Consider the following 26960-nt stretch of genomic DNA (forward strand, 5'->3'; position numbering starts at 1 on the left):
TGTATACCTGTCCTTTTTTCCTTTTTTCCCCCTAAGGTAAGTCTTTCTGCTCCTGGGATTGGAATGACTCCTTACCCTCTCCCTTAAAACCCACATCCTTTCGTCTTTCCCTCTCCTTCCCTCTTTCCTGATGAGGCAACAGTTTGTTGCGAAAGCTTGAATTTTGTGTGTATGTTTGTGTTTGTTTGTGTGTCTATCGACCTGCCAGCACTTTCGTTCGGTAAGTCACATCATCTGTATTTTCAGATATATTTTTCCCACGTGGAATGTTTCCCTCCTCTCTCTCTCTCTCTCTCTCTCTCTCTCTCTCTCTCTCTCTCTCTCTCTCTCATATATATATATATATATATATATATATATATATATATATATATATAAACAAAGATGATGTGACTTGCCAAATGAAAGTGCTGGCAGGTCGACAGACACACAAACATACACACAAAATTCAAGCTTTCGCAACAAACTGTTGCCTCATCAGGAAAGAGGGAAGGAGAGGGAAAGACGAAAGGATGTGGGTTTTAAGGGAGAGGGTAAGGAGTCATTCCAATCCCGGGAGCGGAAAGACTTACCTTAGGGGGGAAAAAAGGACAGGTATACACTCGCACACACACACATATCCATCCACCCATATACAGACACAAGCAGACATATTTAAAGTTTGGGCAGAGATGTCAGTCGAGGCACAAGTGAAGAGGCAAAGATGATGTTGAATGACAGGTGTGGTATGAGTGGCGGCAACTTGAAATTAGCGGAGATTGAGGCCTGGTGGGTAACGGGAAGAGAGGATATATTGAAGAGCAAGTTCCCATCTCCGGAGTTCGGATAGGTTGGTGTTGGTGGGAAGTATCCAGATAACCCGGACAGTGTAACACTGTGCCAAGATGTGCTGGCCGTGCACCAAGGCATGTTTAGCCACAGGGTAATCCTCATTACCAACAAACACTGTCTGCCTGTGTCCATTCATGCGAATGGACAGTTTGTTGCTGGTCATTCCCACATAGAATGCATCACAGTGTAGGCAGGTCAGTTGGTAAATCACGTGGGTGCTTTCACATGTGGCTCTGCCTTTGATCGTGTACACCTTCCGGGTTACAGGACTGGAGTAGGTGGTGGTGGGAGGGTGCATGGGGCAGGTGTAAAACCTTTGCCTCTTCACTTCCGCCTCGACTGACATCTCTGCCCAAACTTTAAATATGTCTGCTTGTGTCTGTATATGGGTGGATGGATATGTGTGTGTGTGCGAGTGTATACCTGTCCTTTTTTCCCCCTAAGGTAAGTCTTTCCGCTCCCGGGATTGGAATGACTCCTTACCCTCTCCCTTAAAACCCACATCCTTTCGTCTTTCCCTCTCCTTCCCTCTTTCCTGATGAGGCAACAGTTTGTTGCGAAAGCTTGAATTTTGTGTGTATGTTTGTGTTTGTTTGTGTGTCTATCGACCTGCCAGCACTTTCGTTCGGTAAGTCACATCATCTGTATTTTCAGATATATTTTTCCCACGTGGAATGTTTCCCTCCCTCTCTCTCTCTCTCTCTCTCTCTCTCTCTCTCTCTCTCTCTCTCTCATATATATATATATATATATATATATATATATATATATATATATATATAAAAACAAAGATGATGTGACTTGCCAAATGAAAGTGCTGGCAGGTCGACAGACACACAAACATACACACAAAATTCAAGCTTTCGCAACAAACTGTTGCCTCATCAGGAAAGAGGGAAGGAGAGGGAAAGACGAAAGGATGTGGGTTTTAAGGGAGAGGGTAAGGAGTCATTCCAATCCCGGGAGCGGAAAGACTTACCTTAGGGGGGAAAAAAGGACAGGTATACACTCGCACACACACACATATCCATCCACCCATATACAGACACAAGCAGACATATTTAAAGTTTGGGCAGAGATGTCAGTCGAGGCACAAGTGAAGAGGCAAAGATGATGTTGAATGACAGGTGTGGTATGAGTGGCGGCAACTTGAAATTAGCGGAGATTGAGGCCTGGTGGGTAACGGGAAGAGAGGATATATTGAAGAGCAAGTTCCCATCTCCGGAGTTCGGATAGGTTGGTGTTGGTGGGAAGTATCCAGATAACCCGGACAGTGTAACACTGTGCCAAGATGTGCTGGCCGTGCACCAAGGCATGTTTAGCCACAGGGTAATCCTCATTACCAACAAACACTGTCTGCCTGTGTCCATTCATGCGAATGGACAGTTTGTTGCTGGTCATTCCCACATAGAATGCATCACAGTGTAGGCAGGTCAGTTGGTAAATCACGTGGGTGCTTTCACATGTGGCTCTGCCTTTGATCGTGTACACCTTCCGGGTTACAGGACTGGAGTAGGTGGTGGTGGGAGGGTGCATGGGGCAGGTGTAAAACCTTTGCCTCTTCACTTCCGCCTCGACTGACATCTCTGCCCAAACTTTAAATATGTCTGCTTGTGTCTGTATATGGGTGGATGGATATGTGTGTGTGTGCGAGTGTATACCTGTCCTTTTTTCCCCCTAAGGTAAGTCTTTCCGCTCCCGGGATTGGAATGACTCCTTACCCTCTCCCTTAAAACCCACATCCTTTCGTCTTTCCCTCTCCTTCCCTCTTTCCTGATGAGGCAACAGTTTGTTGCGAAAGCTTGAATTTTGTGTGTATGTTTGTGTTTGTTTGTGTGTCTATCGACCTGCCAGCACTTTCGTTCGGTAAGTCACATCATCTGTATTTTCAGATATATTTTTCCCACGTGGAATGTTTCCCTCCCTCTCTCTCTCTCTCTCTCTCTCTCTCTCTCTCTCTCTCTCTCTCTCTCATATATATATATATATATATATATATATATATATATATATATATATATATATATATATATAAACAAAGATGATGTGACTTGCCAAATGAAAGTGCTGGCAGGTCGACAGACACACAAACATACACACAAAATTCAAGCTTTCGCAACAAACTGTTGCCTCATCAGGAAAGAGGGAAGGAGAGGGAAAGACGAAAGGATGTGGGTTTTAAGGGAGAGGGTAAGGAGTCATTCCAATCCCGGGAGCGGAAAGACTTACCTTAGGGGGGAAAAAAGGACAGGTATACACTCGCACACACACACATATCCATCCACCCATATACAGACACAAGCAGACATATTTAAAGTTTGGGCAGAGATGTCAGTCGAGGCACAAGTGAAGAGGCAAAGATGATGTTGAATGACAGGTGTGGTATGAGTGGCGGCAACTTGAAATTAGCGGAGATTGAGGCCTGGTGGGTAACGGGAAGAGAGGATATATTGAAGAGCAAGTTCCCATCTCCGGAGTTCGGATAGGTTGGTGTTGGTGGGAAGTATCCAGATAACCCGGACAGTGTAACACTGTGCCAAGATGTGCTGGCCGTGCACCAAGGCATGTTTAGCCACAGGGTAATCCTCATTACCAACAAACACTGTCTGCCTGTGTCCATTCATGCGAATGGACAGTTTGTTGCTGGTCATTCCCACATAGAATGCATCACAGTGTAGGCAGGTCAGTTGGTAAATCACGTGGGTGCTTTCACATGTGGCTCTGCCTTTGATCGTGTACACCTTCCGGGTTACAGGACTGGAGTAGGTGGTGGTGGGAGGGTGCATGGGGCAGGTGTAAAACCTTTGCCTCTTCACTTCCGCCTCGACTGACATCTCTGCCCAAACTTTAAATATGTCTGCTTGTGTCTGTATATGGGTGGATGGATATGTGTGTGTGTGCGAGTGTATACCTGTCCTTTTTTCCCCCTAAGGTAAGTCTTTCCGCTCCCGGGATTGGAATGACTCCTTACCCTCTCCCTTAAAACCCACATCCTTTCGTCTTTCCCTCTCCTTCCCTCTTTCCTGATGAGGCAACAGTTTGTTGCGAAAGCTTGAATTTTGTGTGTGTGTTTGTGTTTGTTTGTGTGTCTATCGACCTGCCAGCGCTTTCGTTCGGTAAGTCACATCATCTTTGTTTTTAGATATATTTTTCCCACATGGAATGTTTCCCTCTATTATATATAAACACAAACAAACACATTCATACACACAAAATTCTAGCTTTAGCAACCAATGGTTGCTTCGTCAGGAAAGAGCGAAGGAGAGGGAGGAAAAAAGGACAGGTATGCACTCGCGCGCGCACACGCACACATATCCATCCGCCCATACACAGACAGTCCATCAGATTCACCTCCAAATCCCATGCCACTTTCCTTGACGTTAACCTCCACCTGTACAGTGGCCAGCTTCAAACGACCGTCCACATCAAACCCACCAACAAGCAACAGTACCTCCATTATGACAGCTCCCACCCATTCCACATCAAACGGTCCCTTCCCTACAGCCTAGGTCTTCGTGGCAAACGAATCTGCTCCAGTCCGGAATCCCTGAACCATTACACCAACAACCTGAAAACAACTTTTGCATCCCTCAACTACCCTCCCGACCTGGTACAGAAGCAAATAACCAGAGCCTCATCTCCTCAAACCCAGAACCTCCCACAGAAGAACTGCAAAAGTGCCCCATTTGTTACAGGATACTTTCCGGGACTGGATCAGACTCTGAATGTGGCTCTCCAGCAGGGATAAGACTTCCTCAAATCCTGCCCTGAAATGAGATCCATCCTTCACGAAATCCTCCCCACTCCACCAAGAGTGTCTTTCCGCCGTCCACCTAACCTTCGTAACCTCTTAGTTCATCCCTATAAAATCCCCAAACCACCTTCCCTACCCTCTGGCTCCTACCCTTGTAACTGCCCCCGGTGTAAAACCTGTCCCATGCATCCTCACACCACCACCTACTCCAGTCCTGTAACCCGGAAGGTGTCCACGATCAAAGGCAGAGTCACGTGTGAAAGCACCCATGTGATTTACCAACTGACCTGCCTACACTGTGATGCATTCTATGTGGGAATGACCAGCAACAAACTGTCCATTCGCATGAATGGACACAGGCAGACAGTGTTTGTTGGTAATGAGGATCACCCTGTGGCTAAACATGCCTTGGTGCACGTCCAGCACATCTTGGCACAGTGTTACACCGTCCGGGTTATCTGGATACTTCCCACTAACACCAACCTGTCAGAACTCCAGAGATGGGAACTTGCCCTTCAGTATATTCTCTCTTCTCGTTATCCGCCAGGCCTCAATCTCGGCTAATTTCAATTTGCCGCCGCTCATACCTCACCTGTCATTCAACAACATCTTTGTACTTCCGCCTCGACTGACATCTCTGCCCAAGCTCTTTGCCTTTACAAATGTCTGCTTGTGTCTGTGTATATGCGGATGGATGTGTGTGCGTGTGCGTGTGCGTGTGCGTGTGCGTGTGCGTGTGCGTGTGCGTGTGCGAGCGCGAGCGCGCGAGCGCGAGCGCGAGCGCGCGAGCGCGAGCGCGCGAGCGCGAGTGCGCGAGCGCGCGCGCAAGTGTATACCTGTCCTTTTTCCCCCCTAAGGTAAGTCTTCCGCTCCCGGGACTGGAATGACTCCTTACCCTCTCCCTTAAAACCCACATCCTTTCGTCTTTCCCTCTCCTTCCCTCTTTCCTGATGAGGCAACAGTTTGTTGCGAAAGCTTGAATTTTGTGTGTATGTTTGTGTTTGTTTGTGTGTCTATCGACCTGCCAGCACTTTCGTTCGGTAAGTCACATCATCTACTTCCCAACATCTTGTACACTCTTGCTCACTAATGTTACATAGTCTGCATAAGCAAATAGCAGAAACCTGCCACCTTCCTGTGTGTGTGTGCACGCTAATCATTTCAGTGAGTTCTGTAGAGGTTTAATGCAGTAAGCTCATTGAAAATGTATGAACAATAGCTGGACTTATCTATCTCTTCACCAATATTCCTCACAAATTTGCCAAATGGCAAACAAATTGTCAGTAGTTCAGCAGCATGGATGGGGTCCAGTCTGATATTCACATATATTTCTTGCAAATGGTTTTAGCTTTTGTAAAATAACTGTGAAGTAGATTGATTCCATGGTAGTGAGAGCTGTCCGCCTTGCTTCCGTTCTTGTATATTGAACAGATGACTGCAGTCCTCCAGCTGTCTGGCAATGCCACAGTCTGCCAAAGGAACTGAAAGAGTTTGCAAGCTCGGTCTCTATTCTTAAGCATTTCTGTATAAACCATATCTTCCCCTGCTGATTTATTGCCTTTCATCTTCTGTGTGGCTTGCGCTGTGTTTTTCTCCGTGTCGTCAATATTTGTCTAATTTGTTATTTCTTGGTTTTCACTAAAACTTAGCTCTGGGTTAAGGTAGTTGAGTAGCTCACTGAAATAACTTTTCCATCACTTGACTCAGTGTCCTTAGTCATGTTTCCATTTTTGCCACTTATGCACTGACTCCATGCATTGAGGGAAGCCCTACCTATGCAGGGTGTACATAAAGTCCAGGAACACTTTCAATTATTTATTGCACAAGAACCAAATATAGTACAGATATCATACATATGTCATTTTGAAGAGAAACCCTGAAAGTTTTTTTTTTTTTTCCATGTTTACCGCCACAGCATAGTTTAGTAATTTCTTGATAGTGAGCACTAGTCGCAAACATGGCGAATTCAGGTGTGTGACATCTGTACAATGTTTAGCTCTTGTGCAATAAAGAATTGAAAGTGTTCCCGGACTTTATGTACACCCTGTATTGACAATGTTAAAATTTGTTACTCAGATTCCTTGTATTTCGGAAACCAATATAGCAATGGACTTGAAACTTGTGCAGCCCATTACATGTTATGTTCTTAATGTGCTGAACTAAAATAATTGCATTTCAGCCAGGGATTCAGGAGGAATAATATTTTTAATTATGTGGTTAACATTTTGTATAATTTTTTGTATTTTCTTCAAAATAATTTTAATTGTATTTAACATTATGTTTTTTATTTTAGTTCAGTAGACTCAGTATATCTATGTTGCAAATCCCTGAAAATTTGAATACTCTGCTCAAAGGGATTTTGAGATTTAGGGGATAATGCAACTGAAAATGTAAATTTTCTGAAACAGTGTCTAATGTTTAAAATGACTAAACCTTACTTGCCACCTTTTTTTTTTTCACTCAGGAGCACCCTGTACCATGCTGTTATCACCATTTTGATAATTTTCCATGGATCTTGTTCTTTTCTCCCTTCTGGACTCCTTAATGGCCATTTCTGTTGCATTTTGTGCTTTATCAATGTGAACCTCATTCATCCAAGGAATTTCTTTGCAGATTACTCCAGGAATAATTCCTGTATGCTATAGCACTTTCACACTACCAATGTTGCCATCATTAAAAGCAGTAACAGTGTCACAGACTCCCTCATTTTAGTCTTCCTCCCAACAAAAACATTTTTTACTGTGAGAGTCCATATGAGATTGTTGAAAGATGCATTTGTATTCGTCTGACCATGTAGAGACTGCTTCCACAAGTCACAATGTGCCAAGTCTCATGACTTGCATGACACTGTTGATATGACATGTTTCTGCCTGGGTGAAGTGTTCAAGTATCAGACATTGTGCTACTTGCAGCATGTATCTAGTCCGGGAGGTCAAAGCTGATGTGTTCGTATGTCATTTGTTGACAGTTTGTGGAAGAACAAATCGTCAGTGTTATGGTATTTTACGGACTGTAAGATGCACCTTAATTTTTTAAACAGTTTTTATCATTTGAATTATTAGATTGCAAAGTCAGACTAAAAGAAACCAAACTGACCTTTAACATCCCTGAAAATTGTCTTCTGAATTTTCTTCTTCTTCCCCCTTGCTTCTTCTTGGTGTTTTTCTTCCTCATCCTCTTAGTTGTCATCATTGTCCTCTTCATATATAAGATGGCCTTCACTGCCATCGAGAGCATTACTTATACCACAGTTCATGAGAGATTTAATAATAATGCATTTTCTCACTATAGACTATGACTGTTTTATCCACTGACACATTGTTTGATTGTAGGTCAGTTTAAAGCTCGCTACGGCATGAATACATGTTGGGTTTCATCAGTTGTCCATTTGTTCTATTTCTCTCTCATATATACTGTAAATGGTTTATTTATTGAGACATCAAAAAGTTGCAGTTGTGAAGTGTGTCCTCCTGGAATAACAGCAAGCTCTATACTTCTCTGTCTCAATTTCTCTTTCACAGAATTTTTCAAATGACTGCTAAAGTGACCTAGCAGAAGAAGAGAACTCTTCTTCAATAAAGCAACTTTCCTTCTCTCCCACACTCTGTTAATCCATAATTTCATAACATCGTCATCTGTCCAACCCTTGTGAGATGACGTCAGTCATTTCAAGCTCTTTTTTGGGACAACCAATCCCCTTCTGTAGTGGTTTTTTTAAGCTTTCCTTCTGTTTTTAGTTTCTCCAATTTTTTTGAGTTTCGTTCCCATTGCTGCTGGTTTCCAGTTTCGTTTTTTTACCTTTTCCTAAGTCACAGACCGGGCACTAATGACCGTAGCAGTTTTGCACCATAAAACCGTAACAAAAAAAACCTGGTGGTATTTCAGAAGGTTTGGGCATTGTTTTGTACTTGAAAAGGACTGTTGGATTAAGTTTAGTACCACTAGCACAATGTGAAAGGACGATAATGTAGAGCATTTTTTCGTGCCCATTTGTTTTTATAGCTACAGTTTTAGTACCTGTCATGACAGCAGTTCTATTACTTGACACATCAAGTGTCGGAGGAGTTTTGTCCATATTCACTATTTGGCTTAGTTCCAAACTGGTTTTCTCTCAATGTTGAACAATAAGCAATGAAAAGATAATATTTTCTCTTCATACTCTTGTGGCATTTTCTTAGATATTTTGGTTTTGCCTGGCATGCTAAGTTGATGATGCTTTATAAACCTGTAGCACCAACCATCTCCACCCATAAAGTCTGTTAAGTTCCACTGTTATGCTCACTTATAAGCATGTATTTGAATCATTTTTCGATTAATTCCAGTGCTATTTTGATGGTGTCCTTGAATCCATTTCAATACATCATCTACTTTGGCCATTTTGCACATTTAGTCTTCCTCGTTTTTATTAGCCTACCAATCGCGAATGGATTTTTTGTGTTAATGGAAGGCCAAAATGCTACTGAGCTGCTCTGTTTCCATGTTCATCTGCATATGCAACTCATGTTTGTCGCATCGATGCACTGCTACTGCCAGTTGAACCCAACATTGCTAGATAGGGATAGTTTTCCAATGGCATTGGATATATGACCATTTTTATGATGGCAGGGATTTTAAGTCAAACACTTGACATTTTTGTATATTTATTTCGAGATAAGACACCTGAATTTTGGAGGCAATTTTTCGAAGCAAGAAGTGTATCTTATAGTCTGTGAAATATGGTAGTCCTAATAGCAATCTCATTGTTTTAATTCATCAATAATTTTGTCTGCCAGCCATCCCTTATGGTTTCGCCATCTGAAAGTTTCTTGTTTCTCAAACTTAGTTTCAGCTTTCTCAGCCAGATGCCCATTCTCTTTTGGACACAATTCACACGTTCCATTTTTGTGATAATCATATCACCATAGGGCCGAGCTGCTGCTGCTGCTGCTACTACTACTACTACACCATTGCATGCTTTTGAATCCCCATTACCTAAGAACTTAGAATAACAACACCAGTTTCATTCATGAATCAACTGGAAATTTCAGTAGCTGCAAGGTCTCCATATTCCACCACTTGTTCCTTCATTGTTTGTATAACAGATATATTCTGCATGGTTCACTAATTTACATTTATAACAATGTTTTGTCAAAATCTGAAAGTCTATTATTTTTATGGTATTCAGACTGTTTATGGTAACAACGGAGTTCTTAGAACGTCTACATACTGCAAGGGTTTATATTCTGAAAAGCTACTTAGTAGTTTCTGACATTGCTACCAATATAAACAGCATAATTTCACCTGTGTAATATTGCAATCCGCAGCCTACTGTGTAAAAAGTTAGTTACTTAATTTGATCTTACAGTGGAAAAAAAGCTCCCCATGCAAGTTTGTATGATACCATTTTATTAAGAAAAATGCAAATTTTGTAGTGGGATAAAAGTCTGAAAAATGCAAAATTTTTCCACTCAGATTTATCTTGAACCCTGTTATTGCTGTCTCCACATGGAAAAATCTTCTACGGTCGCAGGTTCGAATCCTGCCTCGGGCATAGATGTGTGTGTTGTCCTTAGGTTAGTTAGGTTTAAGTAGTTCTAAGTTCTAGGGGACTTATGACCTCAGCAGTTGAGTCCCATAGTGCTCAGAGCCATTTTTTTGAAAAATCTTCTGCTGTCCGGGCTTCAGTTATTCATCTTTTCAGTTCTCAGCACTGTTGATGCTTCTCTGCCTGCTTCTAGATATGTTTTCTTCAGTGTTTTGTTATCTATATCCTTTAGCCATAGCTCACATGCTTTCTTCTTTCTCTTAATTACTACCACATTCCTCACTAGACAAACTACTTGTCCCCAGTTTTTTCTTTCTGACCACTGCTTCAGATGTCATCAGTGTGCTACACCTTCTCCTTCTGCTTAATCATCTACACCAAATGAGGTGGCACAGTTCAAATCCCTGTCCAGCCATCCAGCTTTAGGCTTCCTGCAATTTCTCTAAATTTCTCCAGGCTTGCCAGGATGGTACCTTTGAAATAGCATGTCCATATTCCTTCCACATCCTTGGCATAATCAAAGCTGGTGGTCTGTCTCAAATGACCTTATTGTCAGCAGGATGTTAAATTCTAATCTTTCTTCCTTCCTTCCATCATCTACATTTTTAGTGTATCAAAATGACTATTTATTTCTGAATTAAACTCTTGACATTATTCTACACTTATTAGATTTGCTGCATAAAACCATGGGTTTACATTCATTATTTTCTTACCAAATCTGAACTTCCCTAGGTCTAGTTTTGCTTGCACCAAGAAATTGTCTGTCCTACAATCCAGTGATTGTTGGTCTGACATCCTTTACTATCTGCCTGTACTTGTGTGTCTCTATCATTTCGTGATCTTTTTGACTGACTGATAATTTTTCTGCCCGGTGAGCATCATGTTCCTAGATGAATTTTCGTATGAGGACTGTTGTTGAACTGATAACCATATTTGCTGAAGTGGTAGATGTTAACGTTCTTAAGGTGTTATTGTTGGTTTTTTTTGTGCAACCTGTACTTTCCTGTGCTCAGAGAATAGATAGTTTATTTTTACACTTTTGTGTTAAACACACGTAAGAAGTACATGTGTGTTCCTTTTTGAGAATTCATAAATATCTGTTTTGGCATGTTTTGCTCTCAGTCTGGCCTTGAACATTGATGGCCACATTACACCTTTTCTGGGTGACTGAAATGACAGACACTTGATCATAGTTTTGAACTCCTTTTTGTTTGCCATGTTCTTACTGAGGGCAAAAACCATCCCAAATTTTCTTTCAGGTCTTCTTCCATAGAATATTTTTGCAGCTCGTGGTTCAGGGGTTAGCATAGCTGCCTCTGGATCATAGGGTCCCGGTTTAGATTCCGGGTCGGGTTGGGGATTTTTCTCTGACCGGGGACTGGGTGTGTGTTATCATCATCATCATCATCATCATCATCATCATCATTTGAGAGAGTGACTAGATTGGATTGTGAGAAGAAAATGGACTGTGTAGAAATTGTGACTTTGTACGGGTGCTGATGACCACGCAGTTGAGCGCCCCACAAACCAAACTACTACTTCATCATCATCATCATCATCATCCATAGAATATTATAACTTTCCTACCTGCTGTGCAGCCATCTTTAGCTAGCCATTTAGTTTACTGCAATGCCACTACATCTATCCTATAATGTGTTATCTACTGTAATTGTCCCTTTTTAACTTGGTTAAATTTTTCTGGTGTGTGGTTGTCAATCCAGTGATCAACCGCCAAACTGGAGGACCGAGCTCTCTTCTGTTGGGGCTTCCGTACATTAGCTGAAAGGACCAGTTTTAAGGCATCTGCCATCCACCATCACCCTTCTTAAAAGGGGATAGGATATACTGCCTTCACACACAGATGTGATGTATGCCAAAAACTTTTAGTGGATGTATCTATTCAACATAAGTATAACACTCAAGACTTACTGTCCAGTGACATACCCTCTTCCTTTGTCAGAATGGTCTTGTGAGTTGGTATGGCCCTGCCCTGCTTCATCGATGCCGGAGTTGATGCATTTTTCTATTGATCTTGCACACCACTTGTGCTGGTGAAGTATGTGAAGGAAGGGAATCTGGAGATGGATAATAGTAGGGACTGAGCGCAACATAAATCAGATGGGGTGCTGTGAGGCACATTTTGTCTGGATCCTCTGCAGAGACCTGTCACAAACTCACCTGCCCACATGGGCAGTACTGTGATAAAGTGGTTCCTCCTGGAAGAGAAAATCGTTTGCAACAATTAAATTGTGCTCTGTGCAAAATTCTATCAGGCAGTTTACCATTCCTTTTACCCAGGTCATGTTTTCCTCTTTCTTTTTCTTCTGTTGAATTCTCCCATCATAAACAAATTTCCATCTCTCTTAATAACCTGGATAATTTCTTTTATCTTATTTTACAATTTTCCAATCTCTGTATCATCTGAGAGTTAGTAGGTATGGTTACTTGTAGTACTATACTGGGTTACAACTGTGATAATTCATTCACTGTGCTCTTCATTGGAATTTACTTACATTAGTACCGTCTTTCTCACTATTAGACCTACTCTTGCAATATTCCATTCCCAGGCCATAAGCTTTTTGCAATTGTAAATTTGGCAGTTTTTTAAAAATGCAGTTTTCTTTCAGCCCTATACTGTTCTGTTCACCAGATATCAAAATTAAGTGTTTTAAGAATTTCTTAGCAGACGGCCTTCTGTAGGCGTCAGCCTAAGTTGATATTTGCAATGGGCTTGGCATGGCAGCTTCATGGACATACCTCAACCAATAATGGAACGCAATTCTGTAAATGCCCCAGCGTTGTCCCAGTCCTGTAGGTGGCTGCTGTTTTCACCTGCAGCTTCGCTATTGAAAGCAGGCAACAGTGCTACAAGCTGTCCGGGATCTTCTTACACTGTGTCAACTGCAAACTCAATTTCTTATTTTTTGTGTCATAATTAATGGTGTAAACGCATACGGTTGAAAGTAGTACTTGACACCAATTGACGGAGGGGGTGCGGGGGGGCAGAAAGACGCATGTTCATGTTGTTGTTGTTGTTGTTAAAGAACCAAGAAAAGAAAGGAAGGCATTGAACTGATCCATTGTCATTCTTGTGTATGTTTTTGAACATTAGATAAGTCCATCATAGTATTATTGAAATAAATTTAGTCTCTGACCCAAGAATGTGCCTACACTGCAACAAAAAATTTCTGTTTTGCTTAATTGACTTATTATCTCTAAGTATTCATAGCAGCAGAAACCCAGATAGTTCAAGGATTCAACTAAGTGATGTAGTTATGAAGAAAGTTATTATATAGCAGCCAAGCTCAGAAAGTGCATGAATCAGCTTTGACCAGTATCATCAGTCGTTGATAGTGGAGTCTTGCATACACAAGCAATCAGTTATTTTGTTTGGAAATGAATGACTATGTGGTAACATTGGTTCATTGTGTGCAACCTTCTCACCTCCCGGAAGTTCATGCTTTCGTAGACGGATATAAAGATATATCTTTAACTACAGTAAAGGAAGAGTAAAGGAGACCTCTCAATGAATTGCCACCTCCCTCCCACCCCGTCACACACACACACGCACGCACGCACGCACGCACCATCAGTTGATTTCTTCTGAAAGTTAGCAAAGCTATCATACTCTTTTGTGTGTGTCACTGGGCGTCACAATGCTTCTCATATTTGGTGAGTGGTCTTCCTGACCCCCAAATTACTTGCATAAAATGTATTGTTACTTTATCAAATTGAGGCAATTAAGTCATTTATCTTCAGTTTAAGTAACACGACCTTCATAATGAAAATTCAGTCCACTTAAGATTCAAAACCAGTTTTCTACACAGTGACACAGAGTGAATTTGCCTTGCAGAAAAAAAAAGGGGGGGGGGGCAAATTGTCCATTTACATCGAGGCAGGCATCAGAAATTGATGTTATATCCATGATATTGTAGTCACCTACAGCTGTTGGCATTATATGGGCCCTTTGTCTAGGGTAGCATATTTGAATAGTAATCAAAGTGCCCTCAGTCCTATGTTTGAACCTTGTTACTGGTTAAATTTTAAGTAAAGTGATCAGCAAGGGTGGCTGAAGACTTGTGGCATAAGAAGTCACTCTTGTTCTGCCAATGGCCTTGTCAAAGATGGCAGAGGGGCTGATAGACAGTCAGGGCACTCTCTTGCCCTTGGGATGGGTAACTGTCCCTAAAAGCCAGAAGAATCAGCAATGATCAATGGCATAAGGATGCAGAAGGCAAAGGAAATCACTGCATTAGACAATTTGTATCCATAGGACATTAGGCCTGTAACTGAAAAAGTGATGTGATGATCTCTCCATTGGCAAAAGATTCTGACTAGTACCCCATTCGGATCTCTGAAGGGGCTGCCAAGGGGGAAGTGACAATGAGAAAAAGGTTGAATAACCAATGAAAGAATACTGTTCTAAGAGTCGGGGGTTTGAAATGTCGGAAGTGTGAATGTGGTAGAGAAGCTAGAAAATCACAAAAGGGAAAACCTAAGGCTCTGTCTAGATATAGTGGATGTCAGTGAAGTGAAGTGGGAAGCAGATAAGGATTTATGGTCAGTCAAGAATAAGGTAATATAAACAGCAGCAGCAAATTGTATAACAGGAGTAGGTGTCATTATGGAGGGTAGGGCAGAGGGTAAATTACTGGGAACAGCTATATGATAGGGTTGTTCTCATCAGAACTCACAGCAAGCCAACACTGACAACAATAATGCAGGTACACATGCTGGTGTTGCAAGCAGAAGATGAAGAGACAGAGAAAATATACAAGGATATTGAGTGGGTGAATTAGTAGGAAAAGGGAGCTGAATAATAGTCATGGAGGATTAGAATGCAGTTGTAGTGGAAGAAGTAGAAGAAAGTTTATGGGAGAATATTGGCTTGGTAGTAGGAATGAGAGGGGAGAAAGACTAATTGAGTTCTGCGTTAAGTATTGGTTAGTAATAGTGAATGCTTTGTTCAAGAAACGCAAAAGGAAGAGGTACACTTGGAGAAGGTCAGAGTACCAGAAGATTCAGTTAGATTAAATCATGGTCAGACAGAGATTCAGAAATCAGATACTGGATTTCAGTGCGTACCCTGGAGCAGATACAGACTTGGATCACAATTTGGTAATGATGAAGAGTAGGAAGAATCGGTATGCAAAGAAGTAGGATACAGAAATTCTAAGGAATGAAGTTCTCTGAGACTATAGATACTGAGATAAAGAATAGCTCAATAGTCAGTTCAGTTGAAGAGGAGTGGACGTGTTTAAAAAGGGCAATCGCATATGTTAGAAAGAAAAATGTAGGTACAAAGAAGGTAACTGCAATGAAACCATGGACACCAGAAGTAGTACTTCAGTTGATCAACGAGAGAAATAAGTACAAAAATACTCGGGAAAATTCAGGAAGACGAGTCACTTAGGAATAAAATAAATAGAAAGTGCAGGGAAGCTAAGTGGAAATGGTTGCCCAAGAAATGTGAAGAAATCTAAAAAGAAATGATGATTGGAAAGATTGACTCGGCGTATAGAAAAGCCAAAATAGCCTTCAGTGAAATTAATAGCAAGGGCAGTAACATTCAGAATGCAATGGTAATTCCACTATTGATGCAAAGGACAGAGCAGATAGGTGGAAAGAGTACATTTGAAGGCCTCTATGAGGGAGAAGACTTGTCTGATGACATGATTGAAGAAGAAACAGGAGTTGACAGGGATGAGGTAGGGGATCCAGTACTCGAATCAGAATTTAAGAGAGCTTTGAACAACTTAAAGTCAAATAAGGCGGAAGGGGAGATAACATTCCGTCAGAATTTCTAAAATCGTTGGAGGCGGTGGTGACAGAATGACTAGTCACTCTGTAGTGTAGAACATATGAGACAGGCAATATACTGCCAGACTTTCGAAAAAACACCGTCCACGCAATTCCAATGATAGCAAGAGCTGACAAGTGCAAGAATTATTGCACAGTCACCTTAACTGCCCGTGCACCCAAGTTGCTTACAAGAGTAATGTAGAGAAAAATGGAAAAGGACATTGAGAATCTGTTATCTGCAATGAGTTTGGCTTTAAGAAAGGTAAAAGTGCCAGACAGGCAGTTCTGAAGTTGCAGTTGATAATGAAAGCAAGACTGAAGAAAAAAATCAAGACATGTTCATAGGATTTGTTGACTTAGAAAAAGTGTTCAACAATGTAAAACAGTACAAAATGTTTGAAGTCCTGAGAAAATACGGATAAACTATAGGGAAAGATGGGTAATATGCAGTATGTTCAAAAGCCAAGAGGGAAGAATGAGAGAGGAAGACCAAGAATGATGTGCATGTGTTAAAAAGGGTATAAAGCCAAGGTGTAGTCTTTCATCCCTGTTGTTCAATCTATATGTTGAAGATGCAGTAACAGAAATAAAAGAAAGATTCAAGAGTGGGATGAAAATTCAAGATGAAAGGATATTTGAATAGGAGGGACAATCTGATGAGTGCACAATATGGATTCAGAGTTAGTTAAAGAAAGATGAAAGCAATGAGAAGTAGCAGAAATGAGAACAGCAAGAAAATTAATATCAGGATTGGTGATTACAAAGCAGATGACGTTATGGAATTGTGCTATTTAGACAGCTAGTAGCACATAAAAAGCACACTAGCTCTGGCAAAAAAAGGCAATCCTGACCAAGAGAAGTCTACTGGTGTCATACATATGTCTTAATTTCAGCAGAAAAATTCTGAGAATGTATGTTTAGGGCACAGTATTGTATGGTAATGAAACGTGGACAGTGGGAAAACTGGAACAGAATAGAATTGAAGCATTTGGGATGTGGTGCTAGAGAAAAATGTTGAAAATTATGTGGACGCATAAGGTAAGAAATGGTTCTCTGCAGACTTGGCAAGGAAAGGAATATATGGAAATTACTGACAAGGAGTGTCAGCCGCGCAGTTTGAGGTTCCATGTCATGCGGCCCCTCCCGCCAGAGGTTTAAGTCCTCCGCCTCGGGCATGTGTGTGTGTGTGTGTGTGTGTGTGTGTGTGTGTGTGTGTGTGTTGTGTTCTTAGCATGAGTTAGTTTAAGTGGTGTGTAATTCTAGGGACCCATAACCTCAGCAGTTTGGTCCCTTAGGAATTCACGCACATTATTAAAGTAGGATGCTAAAGTGAGCTGTAGAGGATGAAAACACTCAGATCTTGGTTATTGTCTGCAGAAGCAAATCTATTCCATTGGAGTGATTACAGTATCAAGCTATTATAGTCAGATTAAATTGTAACAAGTAAGGTGGGGAATGTATGATCTTATTGTTACCCTATTGTAGTTTTATAAATTTATTATGTATTGCTCAGTTCTGTAACTGTGAATTAAAATTATATTAATCATTCATGAAAACAGATTTTGTTTGCTTTTTTTTTCTCATTGGTGTGTAGATACTAACAGTTTGTTGAGTAACATTTACAACAGAGAGTGTCACATATTTATGGAGCATGAGTAGACTAATGGAAACTTAATACTTTGCTGTGTATGTTAAGAAATATTGAAAGTAATGTTCACAACATAATCACTATTTTTTAAAATTTTTTTTTTTCTAGTTTGGCAATACTTGCTACAGCAATTCTGTTTTACAAGCATTGTATTTCTGCAAGCCATTTAGGGACAAAGTTTTAGAATACAAAGCAAAGAACAAAAGGACCAAGGAAACCCTTCTGACATGTCTAGCTGATTTATTCTACAGTATCGCCACTCAGAAGAAAAAAGTGGGTTCTATTGCACCAAAGAAATTTATTGCTAGGTTGAGGAAAGAAAAAGGTGAGCCTTGGAATTGTACAAAAATTACTACAATAATATCAGTATGTTTATTTCTGAATGATTTCTGTTTCAATATTTTCTTTGCAGAAGAGTTTGACAACTACATGCAACAAGATGCTCATGAATTTCTCAATTTCCTCATAAATCACATAAATGAAATTATTTTAGGTAAGTACATCATTCACATCATTTTATGAAACAGTTGTGTGTTGTGTTTGTGTGAGCTTGTGTGTGTGTGTGTGTGTGTGTGTGTGTGTGTGTGTGTGTGTGTGTGTGTGTGTGTGTGTCTATTGCTGATAAAGGCCTTAATGGCTGAAAGCTATAATTGTGTGAATCTTTGTGTTGTGCTTATCGCGACTCCTCATCTCTGCTATATGGTGAGTAGCAACTTAGCAGTCAGGAATGTGGTGCAGACAGGACATGGCTCCACTTCAATTTGAATTGCTGTCAGAGGGACGAGGGACACTCGTGCTATGAATGATCAGGATGTCTTCTTCATCAGAAGAAGATATTTAGGCACTGGGTCTTTTGTAACTCATAAATGTGGAGCAGCAAAGAAAATATTGGGTACACCTGTTATGGTTGAAAAAAGGGAAGAAATATGGCACATTCAGCATAACGAAAGAACTGGCCATGTATTCCACATGTTTCCATCACTTTTACAGAATGTCTCAAAAGTGTTCCTATATTGCATTAAGAGAAGTGAAGGACAGAATTCAGAGAAAAGTAACAAAACTGGAATATTTCGATGATAACTCCTATTTTTTATATGATTTTCATTTGAACATAAGCCTAAGCATTGCTAGTTTTGAGAGAGGTGTTCAAAATATTGACACTTTTCCAAAACCTGATCATCCATAAGTATTCCACTGCTGTAGACAGAAATTTCTTATCACAGAGCATTGTTTCTTACCTTGTGATAGAGATTTTGCCCCTATAGACAAGAAGAAAGTGTCATTTCACACAGAAAACTGGATTCCAGTCATTGCCAATGCCAAGTGGAATAGATTCCCTCTGATCAAGATGGAACCAGAGGATTTCAGTGATCTTAATGCACTAGACTACAAGTTTCACAGAGGCTCAAACAAAAAACTGAGTATCTCTGGCTAAATAGCTGAGTTTGTCTGACTGCACATTTCATCTGACAACTGTACTACACTGAGGGTAAGGGGAAGCCATAACACCCAACAACCATGGCTTAGTCAAAGTGTTGCATGAACGAGGCGAGAGGTACTGGCAAAGATCTGCCGCTAGCAAACATTACAGTTTGCTGTAGCTTGTGTGATAAAATTCTACCAGTAAAAAGTGCCAAGAAGAAAGCCTTACTTGATATATGATTACATATCCCAGCTGCAAAACGGGATTTCTGTGAGCAAGTACCAAGTGAATAGTGAATCTGCATGTCTGTCTGGCAAAACTGATTGGTTCAGGACAGAAAATGTAATACTGATTGTAAATGTTCAGTGTAATTGCAACACAAATAGTGTTAAATTTTTCCATATCTTCTTCTGCTGTTGCTTGTGCAGATTTGTATTGCAGCCAACATTGTCTGTTTTGGCCTACCTTTTTGTACTTCTCAAAATAAGGATTCTATTTCTGCAGTATCCCAGCAGTGTGTTCAATCAGCACAACATTGTAACTGCACAGATTCAGTGTTGTTCATCCAGGAAAATAAAAAAAAAAAGTAGTGGTATTTCTTCAAAGGTAACATAAGTAATTGTAAAATAAATGTTACAAAAATATGCAAAATGGCATTTTACCCAATATGTGCTGCCTGCATCAAGAAAGGCCAAATATTTAAGCATAAAATAGGTAAGCATAGAACATACAGGACATAGAATACTTTAGTTATATCAGTTGCAAAATCCCATTTCTCATTCATTGCTCATTGGAACACACACCATTTGTTTGACAATGTGCGAATGAAAATAGTTATTGAATGTTTTGTGAATGAAACTGTTAATGTAGACAAGAAAAATTTACATATACAACATACTGTATAGCTAAATCTGCCACTGTATTTGCGATTGTCTGACTCTGATTTTGACATGAAAATAACTCTTAATGCAGCATTAACTTACAATGTGAGTATAACTAACTTCGTAAACCACATATAAAAGTGAAACAAAAGCCACAAATCCTCATAGCATGTGGCCGTAACATTGTGTGTGACACGTTGTATCTCATCTTGGCCAAATGTCAAAATACAACACTTATTTACTCGGTTCCAAAAAGGATGAATTGCTCTCTTTTCACTGCTAGAAACAAGTTTGATATGTTAGCTATGTTTCTTACGTAGCTGTCGACCTGAAAGCTGTCAAATGAAAACTGGCCGGCGACTTCATTCTTCACTGCAAACTTTCCAAAATATACGTGGTGGTTTACAAATTTGCAGAGTATTACAGTGACTTTGGGCAATTATGAAAATAAAACCATTCTAAAACCATTTTGCTATCAAGCTGTAATGTTGGACTATAAGGTGCAGTAAAATCCTTTTTGGTTTTCTCAAAATTGAATGAGAGAGATTGCATAGTGGGAAACACACACTAATCACTAAACAGTAGTTTCTAATTTTTTATTTGGAAAGTAAGTTTTATTGAGAAACTAACTACATGGCACATTGAATGACTTCAAATTAATGAAAACAACAGCACACCATCTGAATGTCTCAGCCTCACCTCACCTCACATAACTTCGGTGTACCACTCGTGGCTTCAAACAGATTTGGCATTGACCACAAAGTGATGTGTCTCCAGCACACATCACCTTCGTGTGAATTGCTTCATTTGTTAACATGGAGATGGCTTGAAATGTGCCCCCCCCCCCCCCTGGATGTGTGTGCCACATTTTTTCTTTGTGAGTTGGGCCTTAGACTCTTAGAAGTTTACTGTAGGCTAGTTTCTTTACACATTACCAATATCTGTATGCTATTCGTATTGTATCCTCCATAACTTCAGAATTTCAGAGTGTATTCCAGGCAATGTTGACAAGAATTTTCCCAATTTTAAAAGTGCTATAAATGAATGTTTGAAATGAATGGATTTCTACTTGCCACATAGAGGAAGCATTGACTGGCAGACAGGCACAGAGAAAGAAGACTGCCAGTTACTGTCATTTCAGTTACAATCTAGTCCAAATCCGAAAGTAGGGTTGCAAAAGAAGTAAACACTTAGCAGTGAAAGAATGCTTATTATGAACACCAAGTTACAACCAGAACAGAACAGACCTCCTGGATGCAGAATGCATCCTTTTATACAAACATAGGGTGTCCAGCATTCTAGAAAACAGAGACAACGTGAGGAATTTTTTTTGTTCTGGAGGACTTGGGGAATTTTTGTATTTTATCAAAAAACTTGGAAAAGGCATGATAAGTACATGAGAGGTACATGCACATAGTAGATTGTTTTGGATATGATCTAAGACATTATTTTCCAAAGTGACCTCCTCCTTCAGTGTGACAAGAAACTTGGGATTAATCTGGAATGTCACACCATTCATTTCGTCTGGCGAGTCCAGAGTGGTCGTGAGGACAGTCGCATTGATACAAACACTTCATCCTGGCTTTCGAGAGGGTACCCTTCTGGAAAAGTCGAAGTTATGGTTTACCATTGTGACATGTCTCACTATTTCCAATGTCTCTTGTAAGACAAATCTTGTTTGCGGCTGCCTTGACCATGTAGTGAGTCCTTGCACCACACTGTCAAAGTGCATGAATCATCCCAGCCTGCGTTCACTTCATTTGCTGGATTGTCCGATCTATAAAAAGAAAAGGAAGGTCAGGAATTCAAAACTCTCGACTGTCTGTCCTACTCTGAGGCCTGAGAGAACTTCGGTCATCTCCACTCGCTGTCTGTAATATCTATCTTTGCTTCTATTGCTTCCCTTCCTCCTCCTCCTCCTCCTCCTCCTCCTCCACCCTGTCTACCTTCCCTTCCTTCCTCCTGACAGTTCCAGTTCCCTCCCCTCTCAGAATCACTTATTCTCCTCAGCCAGAGAAGAAATCGTCTTCTCTGGCACCCTCCATGAATGGGACTCCCTCTAGGAACCCCACTCCCCAGCATCTTCAGGTCAGATATGGAACCCACACTCTATGAGCCTCAAAGCCACTCATTCTCTTTCAGATCGTAACACTGCTGTGACTTGCTGTCTTCCCAACCATACTTCCTCTCACTCTTGATAGGAGGAAAGGAACAAGAAGATGGGAGAATTCCCTACCCCCTCCCTCCCTCCCTCCCTCCCTCCCTCCCTCATCTACCTCCAACATCCCTTGGGGGGTTGCCTCCTCCTCCTAAATCAGGGTTCTATCTTACATTCGCAGACTCCACTTTGTTCTTACTGGTGATGGACATTGACTCATCAACTCTCCTCCAAGGAACTGTAGCAGTTCTTCAATAGTCCTGCCCCAATCAGTGGCTGCTGTACAACCCCACAGAGGGTTATGGGTGTTAAAAGTGCCCAAGGAGAAGGAAGGGGGGAGAATCTGAAAGAGAATGAGTGGTCTTGAAGCCCACAGGGCATGGATCCCGCATTCAACCTGAAGTAACAGGCTCCTTACCCTGGAGACACTTAGAAGTGGGGTTCCTAGAGGGAACCTCATCCATGGAGGGTGCCAGAGGAGAGGGTTTCTTCTCCAGCCAAGCTATTGTCACCTTCCAGAATTGAAGTTTCTTCTTTCTCTCTGGTCTGTAGGTGTTCTCATTTTATGAATACTCATTTGCCAACTGTCCATGGTTTCCGAGGCTTGTGCTGGATCTGCGTCGGCCCTTGGTGAGCCTCTGGTGGTATTTGTAGAGTGGTGTACTTGGACATTGTTAGTTCCTGCATTCCTCTTCATACTGTGCTGGAAGTGATGGCTGTTTAGATACATTTCGAATCTGCAGGAATGGTATGCAGTCTTACCTCCACCCCCCAGACCACTTCCTACATTCATGATCTTCTTACCCTCCTTTAACAACTCCCTCCCCCCACCCTTCTCCTTCAGAATCCTATGCTCATAACTTTCTGTGGGGTAGTACTTTGACCACTGAATGGTGAAGACTTGGTGGCAGGGCTTGATCTCTGCCTCCTCAACACTGGAATCCCCACACTCTTTAGTGTGGCACAGGGCACTTTCTCGGCCATTGATCTTTCCATGTGTAGCCCTGTATCATTCCTCTCTGTTCAATGGGGAGTTCATGATGATTTGTGTGACAGCAATCATTTTCCAGTAGTCTTATTTTTTCTTCTTCAGCATCACTCGCATCGATGCCCTCCCAGGTGGGCCTTCACTAATGCAGATTTGGGTGCCTTTCCCTCAGATGCCAACCCCACCATTCCGCCACACAATGACATTGATGAATCCATATGGAGTCTGACTGACACCATCCTTTTGGCTGTTACTCCAACAGTTCCTTCTTCCTCAGGTTCTCCCTGACAGAAGAGTGCCCCTTGTTGGTCAACTGAAATTGCTGTGGCTGTTAAAGACTGCTGTCATGCCCTCCAACACTACAAATAGTACCCATCTCTTGATCCCCTCCTGGCCTTTTAAACAGCTTTATGTCCAGCCTGTTATCTTCTTATAGGCCAAAAACGGATTTGTTGGGAACGATATGTTGCTGCCGTCGGGCTGTACAGTCAGTCTTCACAGGTATGGGCAAAGATCATGCCCATGTTTGGCCACCGTCCTCTCACAGATGTCCTGCGAATTGCCCTGAATCCCCACTAGCCAGGACTCTGTGGCTGAGCATTTTGCTCAGAATTTTGCCCAGGCCTCAACATCATCCCACTAGGCGGCTGCATTCTGTCTTGTCAAACACTGTCTGGAACAACTCTCTTTATCTTTCATTCCCCGCTGCCTGGAACCTTATAATGCCCTGTTTAACAAGAGCACTTGCTCTTTGCCCCAACATGGCTCCTAAAAGAGACCAGGTGTGTGACCAAGTGCACAACCAAATGCTTCAACACTTGTTGGTGGCTAGCCAATGCCATATACTTGCCCTGGAGCAAGAGTGAATACCCTTCCTAGTGGTGAGGAAGTGTCGGTATTCCAGTTTTGAAACCAGATAAACAACCCCTTCAGATGGACAGCTATCATCCGATCAGTTTAACCAATGTCCTCTGCAAGTTACTGGAATGTAAGGCGAGTCGCAGGCTGTATTAGATTCTTGGATCCCGGGACATTTTAGCTTCGACCCCGGGTTGGCTTCCGCTGAGGCCACTCTGCTGCAGATAATTTAGTCTACCTGGAGAACATTATCTGAATGGCTTTTACCCAGTGTTGATAGCTTGTTCCACATTTCTTTGATCTGCCTAAAGCTTATGATATCACGTGGCATCACAACGTCCTAGCCGCAATGTCCTAGTCAATGTACATGAATGGGTACCTCATGGCCCAGTCGCAATTTTTATCTGGAACTTTCTTTCATGTTGCACTTTTCAGGTACAGGTTGGTCCGTCCTGTAGCACCCCCCATCTGCAGGAGAATGGGGTTCTGCAGGTCTCTTGTTTTGAGTATCTCTCCCTGTGTAGCGGCTATTAATGGTCTGGTGATGACTGCAGGACCTCCTGATGATTTTTGCATTTATTTTTCTTCGTCCGTGATGACTGTTACTGAATGCACACTGCAAGGAGCAATATACCAAGCACAAGCTGGGGCTGTCACTCATATATTTCATTTTTCAGCTGTCAAGACCTGCATTATGCATTTGTCGCCACCGTACAATCCATGCCATTCAGGATCTGTACAGTAAGAGCCAGTCCTTCAATATGGTGGAGTCCTATTGTTTTTTGGGACTGATCTGTGATACCTGGTTGACAAGGCTTCCCCATCTTCGTCAACCAAAGTACCTTACAGACTAGCCCCGTGATCAGCCGCCGAGTGGAGGTAGGGTTTCAACCCTTTCGAGTGCTGTGGCAGCAACAGTTGATTGCATATGCATTATGTGTCTGCTGCTGTCTGGAGCATTCCAACAATTGTCTCCTCTTTTTTTCAGATATGGAGACCCATCTGCCATGACAAAGGTCCAGCTCAGGGGTCACAATCACCACCCTCATCAGGTCCCTTTTTTTTCCGAACTCTAGCTTTCCTCTCTACCACCTTTTATCTAAGCTTGCTCACACACATCTCCATGGGGCATCCCCTGTCCACAGCTCTGCCTTGATCTGTCTCAAGGTCAGAAAGTCTTGGCTCATCTTATGACCTTCTGCTGCCAGTTATTCTCCATTCTCGGCACATTTTAGGGTTCAGTAGTTGTCTGTTCTGATGGCTTGATGGTTGCCAGTCATGCCAGATTTGCTTATGTTCATGTGAGATGTAATGAGCTCCACTTTGCTGGATGGCTGCTGTGTTCTCACAGTGGACTTGGTAACCATCTCATGTTCTTGAGCATATCTGTCCCTGCACCAGCGAGTCCTTCCTCATCTGTAGCAAATCTGAGCAGTTTACAAGCTGATTATCCAGGATTCCCTTTTTTCCCCTCAAACAATGTGGACACTCAGTTATCTTTGTCTGGACTTAAGGTCGCATTGAGATCCTGAGAACATCTCACTGACAGTCTAGCCAAATTGGCTACTGGCAAGGTGCCTCTTAAGACTGGTATTCTGGAATCGAACCTTTGATCAGTATTATGCTGTCAAGTTCTAAGTATTTGGAATACAAAATAGCATACTCTGACTTTTCTGAATAAACTATTGGCGATAAAGGCGATCCCAAATTTGTGGAGGACCTTCATGTGGTCCTCTCACAAGGACTCCATTGTCCTTTGCCAGCTCTACATCGGTCGTACTTGCTGGCTCATAGTCATCTCATCTATCATGAGGATCCACCCCACTGTCATTGTGGTGTCTATTTGAAGTTGGTTCATAGATTCCTGGACTGTTCTAACCTAGCCACCCTGTGGCACACACTTAATCTTCCTGACTCGCTACCCCTGGTGGTAGCCGACATTGCCTCAGCGGCTCACCTGGTTTTATCATTCATTCGTGAAGAAGGGTTTTTTTTTTTACCCTCTCTCTGAGAGAGGGCACCTCAGCTTTGTCGGCCCATTGAGGGGTGGTAGGACTCCCTGTTGCCTCCTCTACCCCAATGGGCAGTGATTGTGTGGGCTTGGTGGTCCACCACAGCCCTCCTCCTACCCACTGTTTTGGCCTTCTTCTCCATTCTCAGTGTTCTGTTTGACTCGGTTTTCTTCCTCTATTTTGCTGTGCTTCTCTCAATCTGTCCACACTGCCAGTATTTTCTGGGTCTTGTTGGGTGTGGTGTGTGTAGTAGGTGGTGGTGGTGGTGGTACGTACATAACTCTTTCTGCCTTTGGGGGCCTCTGGCTGCTCCCTGGACAGGGCACATCATCTGCCTTCCTTCCTTTCCCCCCTTTTCCTCTTCCTTATTCCTTTCTGTAGACTTTGTTGACCTTTGGTAGACCTTGGGGTTTTCTTTCCTTGGGTTTCACTCACTCAGTCCTTCCTTGGTTTGTAGTTTTGTTGACTTGCCCGTTCTCCTAGGAGGGCCTGATCAGCTTGTGGTTTGGACCCTATCATCAGTAAGCTAACCAACAACATTAACACAACACAATTATTTCAATTACAGGTTGAAAAAGGCCTCCACTGACTTGTAAACAGAGATTACACTGGTATGTCATGTTTTGTCTTAACGCAGTCAAAGACTGTGGGTGTTTCCTTAATTCCTATTGTTGTGCTACTACTATCCAGCAACCAGATCCACTTCGATTCCACAAGAGTTTTGCAAACAAGATTGCACGAGTTTTGTAAACAAGATTGCACATCTCTCACCACACAAAAAGTCCAGAGGGGTCAAATAGGGAATTGAGTAGACCACCAGTACAAATCCAGTTTTCTGGCAACTGTCAGTTTAAGAATCGATGCACAGGACAGTTGATACGTGCCGGCACCTCAATGTGTTCCCCCTGCAGGTCCTGGGTAAGAATAGGCCTGAGGTATTCCTGCCTGTCGTAAGAGGCGACTAAAAGGAGTCCCTCGCCCTCAAGGGGGTAGTTTGCGCCTGTGTCCGGACACGGACGGTTCAACAACTTACACTTGTGGTCATTTTGGTTTTTCGCTTATTCTGGTTTCTTCCTTCCTT

At 41.9% G+C, this 26960-nt stretch overlaps 1 protein-coding gene across 2 annotated transcripts in view; it reads left to right on the forward strand.

Moving 5' to 3' along the window:
- Nucleotides 1-26960, forward strand: part of LOC126198658 (ubiquitin carboxyl-terminal hydrolase 46) — a 100046-nt gene that overhangs the window by 7717 nt on the left and 65369 nt on the right. For both annotated transcript variants that reach the window (XM_049935133.1, XM_049935132.1), the window contains exons 3-4: nucleotides 17668-17884; nucleotides 17972-18052. In XM_049935133.1, coding sequence (XP_049791090.1) covers nucleotides 17668-17884; nucleotides 17972-18052 — 298 coding nt within the window. The remainder of the gene's footprint in view (nucleotides 1-17667; nucleotides 17885-17971; nucleotides 18053-26960) is intronic.

Source organism: Schistocerca nitens, chromosome 8 (genome assembly GCF_023898315.1).
Source record: "Schistocerca nitens isolate TAMUIC-IGC-003100 chromosome 8, iqSchNite1.1, whole genome shotgun sequence".
Lineage (NCBI taxonomy): Eukaryota > Metazoa > Arthropoda > Insecta > Orthoptera > Acrididae > Schistocerca > Schistocerca nitens.